The following is a 24,029-nucleotide window of genomic DNA, read 5'->3' as shown; positions in this document are numbered from 1 at the left end:
GAGTGATGCAATTATAACCCTAAAAGATATGGTAAAAAATATAATGACTTTCACTTTTTTACCTGAATTTTTATAAGGTAAAGCACTCAAGACTGCAGTTTATGTACTTAATGGAGTTCCTAGTAAGATACTAACTAAAACTCTATTCGAGATGTGGACGGGTAAAAAACCTAGTGTTAGACATTTACACTTCTTGGGTTGTCTAGCTGAGGCTAGGCCTTATAAGCCTAATAAAAAGAAACTGAATTCAAGAACAGTTAGCTGTAATTTTGTAGGTTACTCTAAGAAGTCAAAGGGTATAAATTTTATAATCCCTCTAATAGATCCTTTTTCAAAATGGGAAACATCAAATTCATTGAGGATAGTGGGAGTACTAAAGTCAAGAAAGTATCTTTTGAAGAATGTGTTAGCGATCCTCCTATAGTTACTACTAGTGTAATTAGTAACAGTATGGTTTCCATACTTCACATTATGGATATTGCACATCCAATGAGAATAGTGAGTCAAAATATTCCTATGTCATCTTCGATGCAATTTGAGGAGCCTACCATTCAAAATAAGATATTATATTGATGAGCGCATACCTCAACCACCTTAAACACAAGTGATTTTAAGGCAATCCACTAGGAAATAAAGATCCATAACTTCTCGCAATTATGTTTATCTCCAAGAGAAAGAGTTTGACATTTGGCTGGAAAGTGGTCCTACATCTTTTCAAGAGGTCAAATAATGTTCTAACCCTGAAAGGTGGAAAAATGTCATGCAAGAAGAGTTGAAGTCTATCATTAATAATGATGTTTGAGTTATTATTGAATTGTCTGAAGGTACGAAATCCATTGGTTGTAAATGGAAATTTAAAACCAAGCGGGATTCAAATGACAATATTGAAAAGTGTAAGCCTTATCTTGTTGCCAAGGGATTCACTTAGAAAGAAGACATTGATTATAAGGAGACTTTCTGACTGATGTCGACGAAAGACTCCCTCTGAATAATTATGACACTTGTAGCTCATTTTTATTTAGAGTTATATTAAATGGACGTAAAAACTGTATTCCTCAGTAGTGACATTGAGGAATCTATATATATGATACAACAAAAAAACTTTGAGTCGAAGAATTCAAAGCACTTAGTATGTAAATTAAATAAGTCCATTTATGGTTTGAAAAAAGAGTCCTATCAATGGTACCCAAAATTTGATCAAGTGGTCATCTCATTTGGATTTAAAGAAAATCCTATTGATTAGTGCATATATGTGAAGTTCAGTGGGAGCAAGTTTATCATACTTGTCTTGTATGTGGATAACATATTGTTTACGAGCAATAATAAGGATCTGTTGCATGAAACCAAATCATTTCTATTCAGTATTTTTGAAATAAGAAATCTTAGTGGAGCATCCTTTGTTTTATGCATACAGATCTATCATGATCGTTTAAGAGGTATTCTTTGACTTTCACAAAATGTCTATATTAAAAAGGTGCTTGTAACATGCAAAATTGTGCACCTAGTAACACACCTATGTCTAGAGGTGACAAATTTAGTTTGTAGCAGAGCTTGAACTTGAAATAAAGGAAATGGAACAATTCCCTTATACATCAGTTGTGGGAAGTCTCATGTATGTACAGGTTTATACATGACCAGATATAGGATTTATAGTGGAGATGCTGGCAAATATGCAAGTAACTCAGGACTATCATATTGCAAAAGAGTGATGCGGTATTTGCAAAGAACTAAAGGGCACATGCTCACATATCGGAGGTCAGATCACCTAGTGGTGATTAAATGTTTAGACTTCGATTTTACTGGATAGTTGGATAGCAGGAGGTCCACTTTAGATTATATTTTCATACTGGTTAGAGGGGCTATATCTTAGAAGAGCATCAAGCAGGTGCTAGTAGCCACTTCTATTGTGGAGACAAAGTTGGTAGCATGCTATGAAACATCTAATCACGGGATTTGGCTGTGAAACTTTATCATAGTGTTGCAAATAGTTGATGGCATTGATAAATCATTAAGGATAAATTGTGATAATAAAGTCGTAAAACTATATGCTAAGAGCAACCGCAGTTCGTCAAAGTCCAAGCACATCGACATTAAATTTCTGACAGTTAAAGAAAAGAGTTCAGAGTCGTCAGGTGATGATAGAGCATATCAACACAGATTCCATATTGACAAATCCACTTACTAAGGCCTTAGTGCCTAAGATGTTTCATGCACATATTGTGGATATAAAAGTTCTTCTTATGGAAGAAGAATTCATCTAGTGGAAATCTGTATTTATTTTATTGCTCTATGTTAATAAAGACAAATATTTTATTTTAATTTTTATGCATACTTAAAATTTAAAACATTAATGGAAATTTTATTTGTTTGTTTTGACACTCTGAAATAAAGTATAATGATTTAATGATGTTTAGCATTTGTAAATATTATATAGCTAGATTCCTTTTGGAATCATAAGGTTTAGATCATGCTTTACTAGTACAGTTTAATATAAAGTATTTTTGTAAATATGATCAAACTCTTTTGGGTCATTTTAGGACCAATTGGAAATTGATATGTACTGATTACATGCATGTAATTTTCACTCTACACATCCACATCTTGATTTATCCCATTAATGACATTGATATTGTGATTACTTTTGGGGTTTGTTACAGACATATATAGTAGTTATGACCTTTTTAGTTCTATACCTTTTATATCAATAAAGTTAATTGACCAGATTATTTATGAGGGTGTTCTGTAACCACAAAGTTTAATATCAATTAAAGTTCTTCTTGTATTTCATTTACAACTCACGCGTAGTCCAAGTAGGAGATTATTAGATATTATCCATTTTAGGTAGGATTATTTGTAAGTTATACATATAGATATGAATTGAACTCATCTAAAGTGATCTAACTTAACTTTATTGGATTTTAGATTATTGGATGTGTGTTTAATGTGTAGAACCCTTTAGCCTGATCGATTATTATATATGGGTTGACAATGGATCATATGCTCTATATAAAGGATTGGTCCCCAAGGATTTAGTGCATCTCGACATCTTCCTTCATTCCCCATTGATGAAGGTTTTACAGCGCTGTCAACCTAAACCCCTCAGAAGACTTATCCTTATTGTTTTTGTTGTATCTTTTTCTACAGGGATATGATCAATTAAACGATGCTAAAGGACAAAGACAATGACTCTACAATCAAGTTCATTGTCTTTATTTATTTTGATATGTTATGCTAATCATTGAAACTAGATCATGTTCTTGTAGTTCTTGTTAGTAGAGTTCTTATTTGGTTTCTAGAATTCATGCAGCTTAGGATTATACATGTTATATCAATTACTTCTCTTCCAAATAGTAGGGGCCACCCTAGAGGGGTCGCTAAAGTGGTGATTTTACCCTTTTTATTGCTAATGTACAAGGGAGACAGGGTGAAGAATGAAAAGAGTTTTACTAACTGAGTTAAAAACTAATGATAAACACCTATCACCAAAGATAATTTTTCATCGACCATTTCTTTTTCAGTTATTCATAATTATCAAATTCTAAAAATCTAAATAATTAACTAAAATGGAGATCATGGCAAAAACTCTATAGAACATCGAAGAGTTTTCTATTCAAATGTCTAATTGGATATCTAATTTGGTAATTTACCAAAAGACGCATCTATATTTTTAATTAATCAAAAGGCGTATGCTACTTTAATATTTACTAAAGGGCACATTTAATTTTATATTCTTCCTATTTTACCCTTCTTGCCAAATCTAATGTTCTCTTCTCTTTCCTTTTTCCTCTCTCCTATCCATACAATATCTCTTCTTTTTCCTCTCCTCTCTCTCTCTCATTTTGCATGCATGCATAAATATCAGACTCATGTTGGGCTTGATATAATTCTATATCAGACCCAACGTGGGCTTGATATATATCCATATTAGGCCCGACGTGGGTTTGATATTAGGCCCACATTGGGTCTGATATGAATCATGTCATGCTCACGTTGGGCTTCATACATGAGTCCACGCTAAGGTTTAAAACTGATTCTTTCTTTTTATATTTTAACATCTCCAAAGAAATTGAAATTAGTAATGGACAGCACCATTGGACTCCTTGTAGTATTAGAAATCCATAGGACCTAAAATGAGTCCAATCGTATATGTTTAGGTCCATCAGTGGATTTTAGTCAAAATCCACTTATGGACCTAAACATATCCAATTAGACTCATTTCAGGTCCTGTGGATTTTTAAGACTACAAGGAGTTCAATGTCATCATCCACTACTTATTTTTGCTTCTCTGGAGGTATTAAAATGTAATAAGAAAGAATCAATACTAAACCTAATGATTTTTAAGACTGCAAGGAGTTCAATGTCGCCATCCACTGCTTATTTCTGCTTCTCCGGAGGTGTTAAAATATAATAAGAAAGAATCAATACTAAACCTAGTGAGTCTGATATAATTCATATCAGGCCCAATATATACCTGATAAGATTTAGAGTTTAGAGTCGATTCTTCTAATTACATTTTAATACCCCTGGAGAAGCCAAAATAAGCAATAGATGACACCGTTGGAATCCTTGCAATCTTAGAAATCCACAGGGTCTGAAATGGGTCCAATTGAACATATCTAGATCCATCAATGAATTTTAACCAAAATCCACTGATGGGTCTTAACATGTCCAATTAGATCCATTTCAAGTCCTGTGTATTTCTAAGACTGCAAGGAGCCCAACGATATCGTCCATTACTAATTTTGGCTTCTCTAGGGGTGTTAAATGTAATTAGAAAAATTAGTTCTAAACCCAACATGAGTCTATGTTGGGCCTGATATGAATACATATCAAACCTAATGTGGGTCTGGTATATTTCCATATCAAGCATGTTGGATCCAAGGGGAGCTAGGGGTGGATAGATTCTCTCGCTTCGACGAAGATAATTTACAGCGAAATACTTGAAGCAAAGAACTCTCCAATGCTAACACAAGAATTTACTTGAGATCTACCTCCTTGAGATGACTAATCCAAGAATTCACATAATGCACACATCTACACTATAAAAACACTCATCTCGGAAATAATCTGAAGGCGGAGAAGCCCCGTATAAGCTCAAGAACAAGAATACAACTCGAAACAAGGAAACAAATGCAAATACAAATCGAAACATGACTTATCACTTTGAACCTTAATTTGCTTGAGCTTTTCTTGCCTTGGAATGCCTCTTAAAGGTGGGAAATAAAGTAGCACTTGTCTCCCCTAAATCTCAAGAACTGGTGTTTAGAGCTCTTCCGAAGAAGTCCATGAAAAACCCTTTTCTAGGGTTCTCAGACGCCTCCCAATCTATTCATCTTTTCGACAATCGGTTGTCATGTCATCCGATTGTCCAACACCTACAGAACAACTCTTTTTTTAAACCTAATCGATCGGTGAGTCATCCCAATCGATTCAGAGAGCCTTAATGGATTACCCAATCGATTCTGTAACTATTTGTTCACTCGCAAAAAGACCTTAATTGATTAGCACAATCAATTAAGCCTTCGTAATTGATTGCCTCAATCGATTCCCTCTTCTTACGATAAAACACTGCCTAATCGATTGATCCAATCGATTAGAAGTGACTGAATTGATTGGGCCAATCGATTCAGTCTTGTTTTCATGAATTCCTCTTCACGAATCTCCTGGCCTTAATCGATTGGTGCAATCAATTAAGCTTGGTTAAATCGATTAACCAATCAATTCAGGCTCTTTTTGTGTTCTCGCAAGAACCTCCTAACAAATTACTTAATCGATTAGCTTAGGGACAATAGACTGCCCCAATCAATTGTCCAACCCTAACTTACTTAATCCAAGTCTAGAGTTCCTTTGTCCAACGTTAGATCATCCGTGACCTGTTGAGACTTCTTCACCAAGTGTTCGGTCAATCCTTTGATTCATTTGGACTTTTCTCCTCATACTAAGTGTCCAGCCCTCCATAACTCACTTGGACTTCCAAACGGCAGGTGTTCGATCAACTTATGACCTACTTGGACTTTTCTTCTCTTGCCAAGTGTTTGATCCTTCGTGACCCACTTGGACTTCTAAACACCAGGTGTCTGGTCAACCTTTGACCCAACTAGATTTTTCAATGTCTAGCTTCACTCATTAGGACTTTTCTTCACCTAGCTTTACTCGCTAGGTTTTTTCCACCTAACTTCACTCACCAGAGTTTCCTCACTGCTTAGCTTCACTCATTAGAACTTTCCAACTGTCTGCCTTCACTCACTAGGGTTTATCATATGTCTGGCTTCACTCACCAAGACTTTCTACTGCCCAACTTTATTCATCGGGACTTTCCAACTGTCTGTCTTTACTCATTGAGGCTTCCTAACTGTCTAACTTCACTCACCAGGACTTTTCATCTGTCTGGCTTCACTCACCAAGACTTTCTCATTGTTCGACTTCACTCACCGAGGCTTTCCAACTATCTGACTTCACTCACCAAAACTTTTCACTGTCCAGCTTCACTCACCATGACTTTTCATCTGTCTGGCTTCACTTATCAGGACTTTCCACATTGCCCGACTTTACTCACTAGGACTTTTCACACCAAGTATCCGGTCAACATTAACCCACTTAATTTTCTTCTTTTGCTAATCATTCCGTTGGTCTTGTCATTGCCTAACCTCTAGTTAGGATTTTCCCAATCAAATATCCAATTAACCTTAACCTACTTGACTATTCTCTCATATCAAACTGGTCAACCTTTGACCAAAGGAGACTTGTACTGAAAATCTTCATAATAATAATAAACAATTGCACTTGTAATCTCCATATATTGTCAAATATAAAGACTCAAGGTTGAGTCAAACTGGTCAACTTTGACCTAGGAACAATTGTACTAACAAGATCCACATTAGGTCTAATATGTATCCATATTAGGCTCATGTTGAGCTTGATATAGAATTATATTAAGTCCAACATGAATATGATATTTATGCATGCATGCAAAAAGAGAGAGAAGAGAAATGCAAAAAGAGGGAGGAAAGATAAAGACGAAAGGAAAGAGAAGAGAGGTTGCATTGATAGAAGAGGAAAGAGAAAAGAAAATAAAATTTGACAAGAAGGATAAAATGAGAAGAATACAAAATTAAATGTGTCCTTTCATAAATATTAAAGTAGCATGCACTTTTTTTATTAATTCAAAAACGTATATGTGTTTTTTTTGACAAATTGTCATATCTAATTTCTATCCGTGGCAACAAATATTGACACAACATGATTTCCAGATACTCGATAAAGAGAAACAAAATCTATCAGATAAAAAACATATCAAAGGAGAACATGAAAAGTAACATAAAACAGGGATTTGGTCAAGAATGTGATATCTGGTATAAGGAAATGGAAACAAATTGTTTCAGGCAACTGGTTAGAATTTAGATCCTTAAGACCCTATCCACAAAGAACTTCTCACTCAACCTTGCTCACTAAGGATCACCAATTCATTCTTTTACCGACAAGAATTTGATGGACAATGAGATTCAATAGAAATTTGAGATCCTATCCAAAAGCATCCCATGTAGAACAAATACAACATTTTTCTTGAGAAAAAGAAAGAAAGAAAGAAAGAAAGGGAGAAACACAACAGGGGCAACATGCAAGAAGCTTTGATTTAGTTTGTCACACTCAGCTTAATTAGAGAATAAATATAACTGCAAGTGTTCAGTTCCTAATCTTCCGCCCGGTTGATACATGACGAGTCACATGGATATGCGCAGTCGATCTTCTGAAACATGGTCCTGCCGTAAAACCAGTCTCCCACTGCAGTGGCAATTGGCTACAATAAACAACAATACTTAATCATGTTGGTGTTGGTTTTATATTGACAATCTACTTTTCGGGATGTTTTCGTGAAGATAAGATGAGGTTAAGTGGAGAATGGCAGAGCTTACAGTGTTATTTAGTGAAGGAGAATCAGCAGCTAGCCATGTATCTTGGCTTCCTGACTGACAGTGAGCATAGCATGAGTTTATGAACATGCCAATGGATGAGTTCTCAAGTACCGGCAAAGCACTCAGGAATTGTGACCGGAAACCTGTTCGTTTCATGCCAATTACACCAACAGTCTCATGCAACAGAGTCCATGTACTGAAACAGATGCTAAGAATCATAAATTGCACTACCAATGTGGAAAAGAAAGTCTTACCATGCATTGTCTCGAGCTGGTCGGAAGAACACTGCTTTATATCAAGTTTGCAATTGCTCCAAGTCTTATGTGGGTCAGCAGAACTTGGAGCCAAAATGTTCTTGATCTGCAAGTTTAAAGCCAAAATAGAATTTATCGCGCATGTTTTTTCGGATAAGTTTTGCATTGGCTTATCAGATGAAGTTGTGACCTGCCATGCATCATACGCTGCATTCAAAATGAAAAGAGGTGTGCGCATCTCAGGCACCACATATTGAGGGAAGAAACACTGTGTTCAAATCGTTAATGTTTTTTCAAATATGAAATTAATATATTTTTCAACAAAAAAGTCAGTCTCTTAGTAGAATGATGTCGCCAACCATGCTCGGAGTCATTCTTGCAGTGCACGAAGATGGCAAGTTCTTTGCAGATCCCTGTAGATCATCATGATTGAAAACAGCCAAACATGAAGTACTAGAACCACTAAAAGCTTGAAAAATAGCACCAATTGACAAGGTGTACTTTAATTTGGGAAACATGAAATTTATCTTGTAGTTTGCACTTCTATACATTAAAGAAAATCTATAGTCAGTATTAGACTCAGTTTGTTTTGTGAAGTATTTTCCTATAATCATGATCAACAGAAAATGTTTAGAAGATGAATGAAAATACTAAATTTAGTTTCAGGGAAATGACTTTCATCCGTCTTCCCACTCTCATCCTTCTACGAGTTGCCACCCGAAAAATATTCTCAATATCATTGCCAAATAGCAGAAAATAACTTGTTTTCCTTGTAAAAGTTTTCTATGAAAACATTCTTAGAAAGACAAGTTGTTTTCAAACAAACAAACGGAAATTTTAGATGCAAGAAATTACTGTACATGAGTGCCAACAACATTGCTGTAGTAGGATGCAATAGACTCTGCTCCAGAAATGTCTTTCCTGTTATGAAAAAACATAACCATTGTTTCCTCAAGCAATAAATACTAGTACTTGAACAATGTAGAATCAAATAGCATCAATGAAAAAGCCAGCCTTACGTGTTTATGAAAAAACCAGCATCCGAGAGGCACTTAACGGTTGCGTTCTCAGGTACAAGATCATGAAATCTGTCACAATGTAGTATGGAAGCCAGACCACCTGCTGAACAACCTGAAAGCAGAGCCTGCAATCATGCTCATTTATTAGAAATTCACTTAAACTTCTATCCTCTTTGTGTTCGAGTTGAATATTATGTAGACGCCAACACTTTGAATGAACACCTAATATCCCCTATTGATCATTTGCAAAAAAAAGTTAGAAAAATGTTGGGCATTTGGGTCCACACTCGTGTAGGATGTCCATACCCATGGCCGAATAACATAGATATTAGCATTGCCATGAATGAGAAGTTATTGATTGAGTGCTTTCCTGACAATTTTAGAGCAAGAGATCCAATCAAAATTTAACATGATATTAGAGGAGATGTTGCACTTGAATCTTCTTTAGTTCAATAACTAAAAAATGTGAGCCCAAATTAACTTTGATAGTCTAGTTCATCCACCCATTCATGAGGGAGAGTGTATTTTTTAAAATTCTAGATTTTACCCATTTGTAACAGCTTATACGGTTATACTTTTGGAGAAGGTGATTGATCAATCAAGATTGCTAAACACAAATCTCCATGATTCAAATGGTCATTACTTTTTCTGCCTTATTCATCCCCTTCTCCAACAATTCTTCTATAACAGCGAGCCAAACCTTTGCTCCTCTAAAGTACAAATTTGTTGCCTGGTGAGAAAAAAGGCATTAATAAGCATCACAGAGTTAACCAAATTACCAAATTTTTTCATAATAAGTGCAGTTTGATCAGAAGCATCAAGTAATTATCTCACTTACAGGATCAACTTCATCCACATCTCCTGTAAATGATGAACCATCACAGTATCGAATCTTGACCTTATTCCAGTTGTAGAAATCTGCATGTAGTCAGGCTAAGAGAGATCAAATGCATGAAAACTACTTCAGTTAAAAACAAAGTTTCTAAATAAAAATAGAAAAACAGAAAAATGATATTTTGTTTGAATTTTTTATGAAACAAGCAAGATATCATTCATATCTTTACAGTGGCTTCAAAACCCCTTTTACACAGTCATAAGTGATCAACATGTGTGATTGCTTGTGAGTAGCAAAAAGCAACAAAATGGATTTTATATCATCGATGAACAGGATGAGAAGAACCAATTATGGCCGGTCTCAAGCCCGGATAAAGGAGGAGGGTTGCGTTAGATTGTCAGCCAGTGTAAAAATTATGACAAATATTCAATGAATGGATCCATTAAACTATTGTGTTAATGGTAAGTTGTTCCCCGGAAGGAACACGTTGCAAGTCCAACTGTAGCGTCTCGGCAAGGACTGCTACAACTCCAGAACTCGGGTGTAGTGTTAAATATGTAAGAGTTCGCGTTATAAGGTCCGACTATAACGTATCGGCAAGGACCGCTACATCTCCATGAGAACTTGGATGTAATGTTAAATAAGCAAGAGTTCTCACACTATAAGTTGGATAAGAATAAATATGATAGAAAAACTAATAATCTAAGATTTAGAACATGGAACATAGGAACCCTCACTGATAAATCAATGGCGATAGTAGATTCGATGATTAGGAGAAGAATTAGTATTTTGTGTGTACAAGAGACAAAATGGGTAGGCGAGAAGGTAAAACTGATAGAGAACTCGAGTTTTAAGTTATGGTATAAAGAGTAAAGAAAGAAATGGAATGAGTATTGTTGTAGATAGTTGGTTAAAGGATGAAGTTGTAGGAGTAGTTAGAAAAGAGGATAGAATTATAGCCTTTAAGATAATAGTGGCGAAAGAATCTATGAGCATAATTGGCGCATATGCACCGCATGTAGGATTAGATGAAACTACCAAATCAAGATTTTGGGACGACTTAGATGAAATATTATAAAACATTCCACCAAATAAAATAATTTTAATAGGAGATGATCTAAATGGGATGTCAAAGTGAAAAATGAGGAATATGAGAGAATACGGGGTTATGAGTTTGGAACGAGAAATGAGAAAGGGAAAACTATATTATATTTTGCAATAGCGTATGACCTTATATTAGCTAATACGTTTTTTAAGAAAAACAAACACTTAGTCACGTTCAAAAGTGGGAATAATAAATTACAAATTGACTTTCTTATGGTTAGAAAGAAGAATAGAAATATTTGTAAAGATTGTAAGGTCATCCCTGGATAAAGCTTAACTACCCAACATAGGTTAGTAGTATTAGATCTACACCTCAAGCATAATATCAATAGAAAGAAAATAAATACGACTCCTAGAATTAAGTGGTAGAAGTTAAAGGATGAGAAACAAAATATATTCAAGGAGAAGGTAGGAGTACAAGCATTAGGTAAAATATACGGTGATTCTAATACGACATGGGATAAGATGATATCAAAGTTGAAAATGATAGCTAAGAGTGTACTCGGTGAGTCAAAGGGACATACACCGTTAAGTAAGGAATCTTGGTGGTGGAATGACAAAGTACAAGAGAAAGTGAAGGAAAAAATGAATAGCTTATAAGGAATTATATATTTGTAAGAATGAGGAAAACTTTAAAAAATATACAATGGCCAAGAAAGAAACTAAGAGAGTAGTGAATGAAGCAAAGAATGAAATTTTTGAATGATTATATCAAAAATTAGATACAAAAGAAGGGGAAAGAGATATTTATAGAATAGCTAAAATGAGAGAAAGGAAGATAAGAGATCTTATCCAAATAAAATATATTAAAGATGAATATAATAGGGTACTAGTAAACGATGGAGAAATAAAAGAGCGGTGAAAGAGGTATTTTCATCAACTTTTTAATGAAGGTTTAGGTGACCAACTTAACTTAGGTAATTTAAGTAGGACAAATGAGCATAGAAATTTAAATTTTAATCGTAAAATTCAAACTTCAGAAGTAGAACAAGCTTTAAATAGGATGCACAATGGAAAAGCCGTTGGATTAGATGATATTCCGATAGAGGTGTGGAAGTGACTAGGGAAATAAGGTATTGAATGGCTTACAAAATTATTTAACATGATATTGAAAACGGAAAAAATACCTGATTAATGGAGGATAAGTACTCTAGTTCCCTTATATAGAACAAGAGAGACATACAAAATTATGCAAACTATAGGGGTATTAAACTAATGAGTCATACTATGAAATTTTGTAAAAAAGTAATAAAAAAAATTTGAGGAAGGAGACCACAGTAACCGAAAATCAATTTGGGTTCATGCTTGGAAGGTCGACAATAGAAGCTATACATCTTCTTAGATAATTAATTGAAAAATATCGGGAGCAAAAATAAGATCTACACATGGTATTCATTGACTTAGAAAAAACTTATAATAGAGTCCTAAGAGAAATTATATGAAAAATTCTTAAAAAAAATGTGTTAGCGTAACATATATTGAACTAATTAAGGATATATACGAGGATGTAACGACTAGAGTAAAGACTTAAGACGGAGTAACTGAAACATTTCCAATAAAGATAGGGTTACATCAAGAATCAGCTCTAAGTCCCTATCTTTTTACACTAATTATGGACAAACTCACTGCACGCATTCAAAACACAGTACCGTGGTGCATGTTGTTTGTAGATGATATTGTTTTGGTAGATGAAACACGTGAAGAAATAAATGTTAAACTAGAATCTTTGCTGGAAATACTAGAATGGAAAAGTTTTAGGCTTAGTAGAATAAAGACATAATATATAGAATTTAAGTTTAGCAATATTAGACATAATGAGACAATTGTTAAGATAGGAGATGACGAGTTGCTCAAAATCGAGAACTTTAGATATTTAGAATCATTTTTTGCAAAATGATAGAGTGATTAAGAGAGATGTTTTATATAAAATACAAGCAGGATAGTTGAAATGGAGGAGAGCATCGGGTGTTTTATGTGACTATAAAATACCTCTAAAACTTAAAGGAAACTTCTACAAAACCGCAATATGTTATATGGAGCTGAATATTGGGCTATGATTCGAGCACATGAGTAGAAGATGAGAGTTGCAGAGATGAGGATGTTAAGGTGGATGTGTGGATATACAAGAATAGACAGAATAAGAAATGAAAGCATTAGAGAGAAAGTCAGAGTTGCATCTATTGAGGAAAAACTCTGAGAGAAAGAGCATATACTTAGACGACCAATAAATGCTCCAGTTAGACGATGTGAAACATGCACATCAAACGAGGAAGAGGAAGATAAAAAAGACTTTGGTTAGCAATAATAAAATAAGATAAAATTTATTTAAGTATAGATGATGATATAGTGGGAGATAAAGATCAATGGCGTAAAATGATTTATATAGCTGACCCCACCTAGGGGGATAAAACTTGATTGTTGTTGTTGTTATTGATGAACAGGATGAGAAGAGCATATTTATCATTAAAGAGAACAAGTAATCGTCCAAGAGGTATATCTATCTATTCATGAACTAGTAAAGTTAATACATCCATTTCATAGTTCCAACAAAGTAATTTTCAAAACAGCACGAGTACAGAAAATGCTATTTATCATAGTTACCTTCCATGAGTATAGTTTAGGATTTATCATTTGTATGCCCTCTATCAGCAACAAGCATAATATGCTTTGAGAGTTTTGCATTGTCATCTTGTGGGCATAGTGCCGGTGAGACTAATATAGTTACTGGTTCAGATTCTGTTTCTTCTATAATTTAGATTTATAAATTTATACACTAACAAAAAGGAGAAAGCCAAGAAATTCAACTGAAGTATTGATCAATTATAAGATTGTTGCTTCCTTTTCTTACATTTAGTTCAGAAGATCAGTTCCTATTACGTGTGGAATGAATACCTCAGGCTACTGCTTCTTCTGGAAAAGAAGAGAGAGAGAAAGAGAAGGTACCGGGATTTGATTTCTGCCTATTGCCTAAGATCCCAGAGAATGAAAGAGGCTTCATGTACTTGGATGAGCCTCTGAAAGTATCTTTCCGAGCAAGACAATCTTGGATACTTGTGCACCAGCCTCCCCCCTATCAAATGAAGATGATGATACATTAGTCCAATTAACACAGGAGCTCTAAAGAACAATTTGGTATAAATTGTTGTAGAATTTCAAAGCAAAAAAGCTGAAAACCAGTTTTTTTTTTTTTGTTTTGTTCAAGAGATATGGGGAGTAAGAAGAAGCCACATGGGGCTTTAGTTACACATCTAGTTTTTGGAGGGAGATGAAGACTTATGAATGAAGCAACATCCATCAAGTCTTGTAAAATGCAGTTAGTGCTGGAAAGCCACACGGTGAGACCATACGCTATGTAATGCACATAAGTGATGTGGTGCGAACATGCACATAAGTGATGTGGTGCGAACATGCACATATCATGAGTTGCTTTTTTAATGAAAAGTGCACTTCAAAATTTCACATTGTTGTGAGGCACATATTGAATCTATAACATGTAGAACACTTACATTGGCCAAGCTGTCACACAGAATGCCAGTCTGGGTTGCATACTAATTGGTCGAGTCATGCCAAATTGGAGTGATCCATTAGGTCTAGGTGAAGTAATGCATCAGCTAACAGATCTGGATGGTTAATCTAATTCAAGGGTGAATAGTGAACCAGGAAGGATGCAAAACCTAGTAGTCACGACCCATTGAAGAGGGTTAGGGAAGCTGCTTCTTTTTCAAATCAGAATTCATAACTTTTCTTTCCTCCAATTGTTATGAGTGAACCAATTGCCTTGATGTCATGATTGTTATGTTAATGAAGAGGCATATTTAGATCCACCAGTGACAATTTTCTCTAAGTAAAAACACTCCCTTTCATCAAGAAACAACATCTAGCTCGTTTTATTGGTATGGATATCAATTTCCACCTTTACTATATTGATTGAAGATGAAGATATCATCAAGTATGCAGAAAGGAAGAATTAAAACTCTCAGTAACTAGGTAAGATAATTCCATAAATTTAGGTTTCTAGACTCATGTTGTGGCTCTACTTTGCAATCTCTTCAAGTATGTTGCTTTTCAACAAGAGATCTTCATGATTCAGAGGAATATGGATCAGGTTTGCAACCTCTTCGAGTATGTTTCTTTCATACTAAATATACGATCACGAATTGCATGTTTTCATGATTCACAAGAATATGGATCAGGTTTAGCCCATGAGTGAATTCCAAGAGATGAAAATAACTTGCTCAAAACAACATAATATCAATCTAAAATCACGCTATAATAGTATATATAAACAATAGAAATATGAAATATTCCAACCAATACAAACCTAGGCTCTATATCATGATAGAATTTGCATGGACTACCACTATATATTTATTATGATTATACATTCTGAAAATAATATATAATGTTAAATAAACATCTCCTACTTTTTTCTTAACAAGAAAGTTAAATTAAGTGGCAGACCTCCATGTGAACTAGCCAGTTATTAGCCCCAGAGTCGAAACCTGGAGAGAAATGATAAGCTGGGGGACTTCCATCCAGACACACTGCAAAATATCTTCAAATCAAAAGCCTTAAATTATCTCCAAAAACAGAATGTGATTCGAAGAAGATTGAAAAAGGAGTTCCAAATTGCAAATTTTCAAGGAAAAAAAATGGAGTTTAAATGGAAACCTGCTCCTTGGTCAACTGCACTTTCCAATAGTGTCATGGGCACATCATATCCATTGACTAGTAGTAGACAATATGTGCAAATGAGAGACAAAGTCAATGCCCCTATTTTATCATCTTCCATTCTGTAGAAACAAATTACAAATTTTGAAACAGTGGCTCTAATTCAGACAACGTTGAAGTTCTTAATTTGAAGGAAAGAGGCAAAAATTAGATAGGTTGATGGACACAAGCAAAGAGACAAACTATTTCTTTGATCGGAAAAAGGAGGGAAAATGCCTCTAACCTAGGCCATATAAAGTAAAGGGTAGCCCGATATATAAAGCTCCCGCCAATGCATGTCCCGGGACGAGTCGGACCATATTAAGTCTATTGTACGTAGTTTTACCCTGTATTAACTTTACAAGAGACTATTTTTGCGACTTGAACCCGTGACCTCTAAGTTACATGACAACAACTTTACCGTTGTGCCTAGCTCATATATGAAGTACAACAACAACAACAACCAAGCCTTTTCCCACGAGGTGGGGTCGGCTGTATGAATCCTTTTACGTCATTGAGCTCTATCTCCTATTATATCATCATCTATATTTAAATAAAATTTATCTTGTTTTATTGTTGCTAACCAAGTTTTTTTGGTCTTCCTCTTCCTCGTTTGATATGCATGTTTATCATAGTTTCACATCGCCTAACTAGAGCATTTATTGGTCGTCTAAGTACATGTCTGTACCATCTTAAACGTGTCTCTCGGAGTTTGTCCTCAATAGATGCAACTCCGACTTTCTCTCTAATGCTCTCATTTCTTATTTTGTCCATCTTCGTATGTCCACACATCCACCTTAACATCCTCATCTCTGCAACTCTCATCTTCTGCTCATGTGCTCGAGTCATAGCCCAACATTCAGCTTTATATAACTTACCTTTAAGTTTAAGAGGTACTTTACGGTCACATAAAACACCCGACGCTCCCCTCCATTTCACTCATCCTGCTTGTATTCTATGTAAGACATCTCTCAAATCCCTCCATCATTTTGTAAAAATGATCCTAAATCTCTCGGTTCCGGGCAACTCGTCCTCTCCTATCTTAACAATTGTTTCATTACTTCTAATATTGCTAAACTTAAATTCCATATATTCTGTCTTTAATCTACTAAGCTTAAAACCTTTCTCTTCTAGTGTTTCCCTCCAAGATTCTAGCTTAGCATTTACTCCTTCACGTGTCTCATCTATCAAAATAATATTATCTGCAAACAACATGCACCACGGTACTGTGTCTTGAATGTGCGCAGTGAGTTCATCTATAATTAGTGTAAAAAGATAGGGACTTAGGGTTGATCCTTAATGTAACCCTATCTTTATTGGAAATGCTTCAGTTACTCCGCCTGAAGTCTTTACTCTGGTCGTTACATCCTCACACATATCCTTAATTAGTTCAATATATATTACGCTAACACCTCTCTTTTCTAAAATTCTCCATATAATTTCTCTTGGAACTCTATCATAAGCTTTTTCTAAGTCAATGAATACCATGTGTAGGTCATACTTCATATATGACCTAACGCTAGCTCATATATAAAGTAGTCAACTTAATTTCATTACTTTGCCGATCAATATCTATTAATAATCTCTCATGAACTGAGGAAGTAACTTTTGACTGCGTGGAAGGACAAATTAAAGAGAGAAAATCTGTTGTCTAACGGACCAAGTGAGTTGATGTAAATAACTAGATATCAACAAACTAACAACAAGAAGAGGGTTAAGCTCTAAGTCATAATCAAGAGATATATTGGCCCTTCTGATATAAGTGGAGCTCTCACTATCCAAAAGAATTATTAGTAACAATATTCTAATGGAATGAATTAAGAGGGACACCAAATGGACTTTAGCCTTAACTTTTCATCCTTCTAACTTTTCCCCTAGAGTAAACAAAGGAAGAAGAATTTTAAATTAGCTTCTCCTTCTTTGCAAGTAAATAAATAAATATGAATTCATTAAACCACATCTATTCTTATTATTTCCCATCCTTATCATGTCTCCTATCCCTCCTCTTTTTCCATCATCCCATATAAGCAAAAATAAGGAAGCATGCATAAATTTTGACAAGAAAGAGAAGTTGCAACGTGTAACTCCTTACAAGCATACCTGCAAACACTTGAAGAACTGAGCCTATGCCCGAAACTCATTCTGCTAATGTACAAGAAGGCATCACTATATAGAAAAATCCAAAGTAGGGAAAGGCCAGAAAAATGTGTAAATGGAGAAGATCCCACTAGCTCCTTGGTCCTCCAGTTCACACGCCCCAAAGTCCACACTTGAACAAAGAGATGAACACGCACTGCTGCAGGAAGCTGAGCTGATATTTTAGGGTAGGGAAGAAGTGGCTGTCGACCCAACTGGCGGCGCAAGATCTAACAAGAATGTCATAGTCATCGCTGACTAAATAGAGTCAAAAAGTCAATGAGAACATGTCGGTGACGGTGACTGCAGCAAAGTTTGACGCTCAGCCAAGAACTTCTGTCGGTGGTCGCTTGGGTTGAATTACATGTACCATCTGCAAGCTGTTATGATAACCTGTGGTTGGAATAGAGCCAAACTAACGGCTTGTTGTTTTTCTTTCTCTAAAATCAAATGGAACAAATGTAAAATATTCTTCTTCTCTTTCATTGCTCTCCAACAAATAATTTAAGATTCCATTAAATTTTTGTATCTCGTTTAAGGGTTGTTTAAATATATCCCTCAAGATAAACTATTTGAATAAGCTTTGAAGGGTCTCCTCGGATGGGTCTAATGACTAGTATATAAAGTGTTGCCACCAATAAAATCTGGGGTTCGAATCTTGACAAAATCAAAAAAATACCTCCCTTATGTGCTAGTCATTATTTCAAAGGCTAGTAGTCGTCCGTGATTTACCTCTTCCGTGTTGACCCTGAGACGAATTGACGAAGGTGTGAGAGCGAACGTATTTACTTTTTACCACCAATTGAATAAACTTTTAAGGCCCCAGGGTTGACCAAGTTACTAAGTGTACACAGGATTTCATTATCTCTGCAGACCCTTACTTATGCACTTAACAATTTTAATTTCTGTTTAACTTTCGATAACGTGGGCCGTTACAAGGGGCCGCTAATATAATGATATCATATTTTTGAATAATTCGTCATCCTAATCGTGTTTTCTTCATGATTACGTAATTTGATTTGTATATTGTGATTACAACCATTTATTCATTTTGTCAAAAATTCAAAAACAAATGACTTTCTGTAAGAGCAATGAAAGGTGGCATACATCACAGTTGTCATCAAACTCAGCCATTACAAATACATCAATTATCAAACTAAATAGACAATTGTATGAGGATCAAGATCTGGTCGGAACTAACCATTTTCATGTGTAGTGAGCACAATCAACATAGCGATATCATACAAGAGAGGTTATGAATTCAAAGTCATGCACATAAGAGTGTGTCACAAAACATAATAATTCTAGATTTTCTTGTCTACATTTGATTGATATGACTCTCAAAAATGTGGATAAGATAGCACAGATTGATGAAGATATATTTCATCAATTCAGTGTGATTATTGAATGAATGAATGCTAAAAACCTAAAGAAAATATTATAATGCTCAATATTAATTAGAGCATATTGCTCATTCCAAATAATTCCCTATCGTAGACCCCACATATGATATAGATAAATAAATCACGAGAAACATTTTATTCATAATAGCTCTTTATATGAGAAATGTTAGATATTCAACAACACATTTTACATCTATTAAAAATTAACTCCAATTTATTGGAGAAAACATCAATGCTCAATATTAATAGTTGTTGATGAAGTGGCGCATAATTTTGAGTTGAAGGCGAATATAACAGAGCATTAACCAATGATAATGTTACTGACTTGATTTCATACGAATACAATGGTTCACGATAAGACGAACTAGTTAGCAATACTTAGCAATTTCTACCATGAACTATATTTTGCACTTTCATTGGTATCTTCTATTAAAAAACATATCCTCTAATATCCCCATTGATACGATAGATGAACCATTAAAATTCTGTGTTTTCTATAAACTCCTACATGGAATCCTTTATGCCGTCGACCAACTGCCAAACATGCCAATTTTTCTATCTTTTCTGCTCTTCGTAAAACATTAATATGATTCCTTTGTGTGCGAAATTTTCATAGTCAAACAGGATCAAACCAGCAAATAGACGTAGAAGATCATTTACTTTTCCCTTTGCAAATCAATTTAATCATCCACACAGCGTAATTGGCTTTTGTTGAAGCAAAATATAATAAACAGGGCATTCTACAAAATCTACATTTTCCTCATGGCAACATCACCTACATTTATTTTCATTCGTTTCAAATGTCTCAGTGAATTCAGTGTCAAATGGTTTATCAAACCGAGCTGGTTGCTTTTTTTTTCTTCACTAAGTGGCAGCCCTCAATCGATATCAGACTCAGACTCCAAGGTATTGAATTCAACTTCTTCCTCTCCATTAACTGAGACACAACCACCAGGATCCAAATGACTCTTAACAGTCGCCAAAATGTAGGGTTCAGTAAGTTCCCAAAATCTATCGGCATTGGCTCCTTGAAATCCTATCCAAAACACTCTTCCCTTCCTTTTGGTTCTGCATTCTAAGGATCTTGCCTGTAATGATTTGATGATCCTTTCAGTGCCTCCGCAGCCACCGCCTTTCAGCTTCAACAAAATATCACCTGAGGAAATTCTCAATCCTCCAAACATATACCAATATGCAAGAACACGAGCTGATAACCACCTATGAATAAGCTTCGGAATCATAGGTCGGCCGTTCAACCAGAACTGATCGGCAAAGAAACCAAAATAAGAGTGTGCCACAGTACAAAATTGATTTAATACCTTGTCATCATCTGTAGACCTACTTGAAGATGTTAACCATTCATAAAACCTTTCATGAATATGTACTTTTAGAGAAGAGTGAACCTTGGAATTCTGATCAAATTCAAAAAATATGGCATGATTCCTCCTCTCCTCGTCTGATTCTATTCTTACACCTCCTAGTAGTAAGCCAACTAGAATTTCACGCTGTTCGTTGTTGAGCTTCATGCTTATTTTTCTCTTAACTATCTTCCTATTCAAGCTAATAACTTCTTGTAGCTTTTCCAAAAGTTCAGCCTTTAGTTCATATTTTTTAAGGCGCATGATATCATATATCTTTTCAGCTTTAACGCAATCTCTTGAAGCAAGATAGCCTTCCAAAATGACATTACATGACCGAGCACTACTACCAATTGTCCCATTTGAATGCATCTCATTAAATACATCTTCAGCCTTCTCAAGGTTGCCAACTCTCACCAAGGACTCCAGGTATATATTATAGATCCTCCTATTGGGACTGCATTTGGTCAGGCATTGATAGAATGTTGTTACCAACTTATCATCTAAACCCAAACTGAAGTACATAGATATCAAATCTTCATAGGCAGGCATAAGATGTTTCATTCCAGTTCCAATGTACTCTTCAAAAATTGCTTCAGCAAATTCAATCTCCTCAGCCTTTGACATGACCTCTATGATTTTAAGATATGCAGCCGAACTAACAGGTATATTTTGCTTCTTCATCGTATCAAATATCTCCAGTGATTTCATGGGCTCTCCAACTCTTGCATAAAGGTCCATGCGATAAACAAAAGCCTTAGGTGGGATACTACAATCACCCTGAAGAAGCTTGAGCCATGTGTTTTCTGTTTCTTCTACATTACCTTCTTTCGAGTAAGCCCTCGTGATGGAGATGAGAACATCTGTACTCTCTTTGAACCCAGCAATTTTCATTTCTTTCCTTAGAGCTGCAATCCTTTCCGTGTCAATGGTGTCTTGATAGCTGTGGAGCCAGATCAAACCAGAATAGATATCTTGATGCACCTCAAGATCACAAGTGATTATGTTGTGGAAGATGAACTCAGCTTGCCTAAGATAATGCTTTACTTTTCCATTCGGCTGACTCACGATGGCTCTGAAGAGAGAGTTGTGCAAGCTCAGGCGTGGCCTATAGCCGCCCAATTGAATCATCTTGTTATAAATGCCGCAAGCTTCATGGAGGCAACCTTCGACAGGTGCACTCAGATAAGCTACTGTCAATATGTGAAAAGTGGACTCACTGGGGACACGACCTTGATTCACGATAGCGTCAAAGATCTCTCGACATTTTGCAAATTTCCGGTCCTTTCCCAAATAATCAGCAAGCTTTGTCGCAAGAGCTAAATCAAAGCGGAACCAGTGCTGCTGTGACATCCATTTGTACACCTGAAAAGAAAACCAAGAGCAATCCAGAATCAGGAGTTGGTTTGATGCAGAAGAAATCAAGAACATCACCGTTGATGCTGGAAAAAAAATTTTTTTTTTTTTTTGGGGGTAAAAACCAAACTGAGTTTAACCCCAAGCGGAATAAGTGATTTAGGCATAAAAACGAACAGATGGTGAGCAGAGCAGAGATAACTACTGGTACGCACCCGGAAGCTGGCTTCGTTCTCCCGGATTCGCATACAGTGGACAGCGACGTAGGTGGCGTCTTCTTGCCTGATCCACTTGCGCTGCGCGTTGAGGATTCTGACGAAAGTGGAGTGTTTGTAGGACGGCAGTTCCTTGCAGAGCCACGCGATCTTGGACCTCCTCCATTGCTCTGGGAGATCCTCGAGCTGGACCACCTGGAGCTCGGGCGAGGGGAGTGACCTCATATCCCTCTCTTGGGCCACGTCATGGAACCACGGCTCGACGGAAGGAGGCTCCTTTTCTTCCAAATCCTCCTCGTCTGATGCTTCCGCTTGCTGCTGCGGCACCGAAATCGAAAAGGAAGAACTTTTAGGCGAAATTGTAACATTATCGGAAGCGTGAGCCCGCAACGGGCGGAAAGTAAGGCAGGAGGCGCGGTTTTGGCAGAGAGCGCGGTGGCGTATGCGGATAGGAGTGGAGGGGGAGGCCAGGGTGCTTGTGAGAGCGGAGGCGTGGTAGAAGGCGACGCTCATGACGAGAGAAGCGATTGAAGGAGGGGGCAGAAGGCGGGCTCTTCTTCCTTCGCGTTGGAGAGAGCAGAGGAATGGATGGGGTGGAAGAACAGTGGGAATGGGATGGAATCTGAACCGGGCGGCCCCGGGTAGCCAACTTGGATTGCTAAATTTGACCGGGTTTGTTCTTTTACACACCGACTCACGCCGCAGGTCTATTTTCCGGGCTGGACAGAAGAGATTGGTCTGATATTTACCTTAATGTAAACTCCAATAGATAATATTTTTTTATTCTCAATTACCTGATTGACTAATGATGCTTAGTCAACTCATCGTACGTTTAGTTTACTTTAAAGAAATCAGTACTTTTAAGTTGACTCGATATTTCAATCTATTAAATTTGTTTGAGGATTTTTTTGATCATACAAGCTTCTAGGTACTCTGTTTAGAAAATTTTCTCAAAATCTATATACTCTATATTTTCAAGTCTTCAATGTTGTTGGTGTTTCCCATCGTTGAATCCATTTTGCTCTGAGTCTCTAAGTCAAACCAATAATCGTACTTGATCACGTGTGTTACTAGATCCTAGCAACTGACCTCTTAATCAATCTTGGCCTCTTGAACTTTTGATCATCTCACGATCCAGGCCAACCTTGACTTCTTATTGCTTCCAATCATCCTATTAAGCTTTTGGCCAACCTTAACCTCTTAGACTTCTTGTTAATCTACTAAACTGAATCTCCTCTTGATATTTTCAGTCAATTTATCAACTTTGATTTGTTAGAGTTTCAGTCAACCTATGCAATTCGCACACTCGACACACAAATCATAAACAATATAAACCTAATTTAAAGCCATTGTCAACCACTTAACTTAGAGCATAATTAGACCCACACAATATAGGTCATTCATATATATAATGATCTGAAGTAGGGTTTAGTGTGAGACAAGACAAGTGTTCGCGTTTACTATAAATTTAGTTTTGGAGTTTTAGATATCCATCTTGCATAGGTAACGAATTTTGTTTGAATTTGAGGTGAGAGTTATAATGGAACAATATAAGTGTTTCAGATGGCATGAATTTGAGTAGCAGTTTGAGATAAAGCTTGAAGTGGGGACAATTCAAGTGCCACACATCGAGGAGGTTTTAAAAAATGTAGCATGAATCTTGAGAGTTAACAACTCCTAGCCAAAATTTTAATTCACATGAGTGAGTTTCAGTACTTATCCTAAA

The 24,029-nt window shown here is 36.0% G+C and overlaps 2 protein-coding genes across 3 annotated transcripts; both read right to left on the bottom strand.

Annotated features, from left to right (window-relative positions):
- Positions 1-7,484: 7,484 nt before the first annotated feature.
- On the bottom strand, positions 7,485-18,330 carry LOC122007967 (pectin acetylesterase 8-like). Of its 2 annotated transcripts, XM_042563512.1 has the most exons (13): positions 17,936-18,330; positions 15,797-15,918; positions 15,587-15,669; positions 14,069-14,195; positions 10,025-10,104; positions 9,830-9,916; positions 9,187-9,311; positions 9,028-9,088; positions 8,527-8,580; positions 8,358-8,435; positions 8,168-8,273; positions 7,914-8,056; positions 7,485-7,798 (listed from the first exon to the last, which is right to left on the bottom strand). In XM_042563512.1, the coding sequence occupies exons 1-13, from the start codon at positions 17,974-17,976 to the stop codon at positions 7,691-7,693; spliced, it is 1,215 nt and encodes a 404-aa protein (XP_042419446.1). In that variant the 5' UTR covers positions 17,977-18,330; the 3' UTR covers positions 7,485-7,690. The 2 variants fall into 2 exon arrangements, with proteins under 2 accessions (XP_042419446.1, XP_042419447.1); XM_042563513.1 differs by lacking the exon at positions 17,936-18,330 and having other exon boundaries at positions 15,587-15,680; positions 15,797-15,921.
- Positions 18,331-20,013: 1,683 nt separating this feature from the next.
- Positions 20,014-22,950, bottom strand: LOC122007966 (pentatricopeptide repeat-containing protein OTP51, chloroplastic-like). The gene is made up of 2 exons (XM_042563511.1): positions 22,304-22,950; positions 20,014-22,097 (listed from the first exon to the last, which is right to left on the bottom strand). The coding sequence occupies exons 1-2, from the start codon at positions 22,814-22,816 to the stop codon at positions 20,253-20,255; spliced, it is 2,358 nt and encodes a 785-aa protein (XP_042419445.1). The 5' UTR covers positions 22,817-22,950; the 3' UTR covers positions 20,014-20,252.
- Between the last annotated feature and the right edge of the window lie 1,079 nt (positions 22,951-24,029).

The sequence above is a fragment of the Zingiber officinale genome, chromosome 8A, assembly GCF_018446385.1.
Source record: "Zingiber officinale cultivar Zhangliang chromosome 8A, Zo_v1.1, whole genome shotgun sequence".
Classification (NCBI taxonomy): Eukaryota; Viridiplantae; Streptophyta; class Magnoliopsida; order Zingiberales; family Zingiberaceae; genus Zingiber; species Zingiber officinale.
This window is presented reverse-complemented; position numbering and strand designations above follow the sequence as displayed.

What these genes read in the sequence shown, in the direction of transcription:
- LOC122007967 (XM_042563512.1), bottom strand. Translation starts at nt 17,976, where the DNA reads ATGAGTTTCGGGCATAGGCTCAGTTCTTCAAGTGTTTGCAG. An exon ending in AGTTCTTCAAGTGTTTGCAG is followed by an intron (nt 15,919 to 17,935) that starts GTATGCTTGTAA and finishes TTGTTTCTACAG; the next exon opens with AATGGAAGATGATAAAATAG. An exon ending in ATGTGGATGAAGTTGATCCT is followed by an intron (nt 9,917 to 10,024) that starts GTAAGTGAGATA and finishes TTTTCTCACCAG; the next exon opens with GCAACAAATTTGTACTTTAG.
- LOC122007966 (XM_042563511.1), bottom strand. Translation starts at nt 22,816, where the DNA reads ATGAGCGTCGCCTTCTACCACGCCTCCGCTCTCACAAGCACCCTGGCC. An exon ending in AGAACGAAGCCAGCTTCCGG is followed by an intron (nt 22,098 to 22,303) that starts GTGCGTACCAGT and finishes TTTTCTTTTCAG; the next exon opens with GTGTACAAATGGATGTCACA.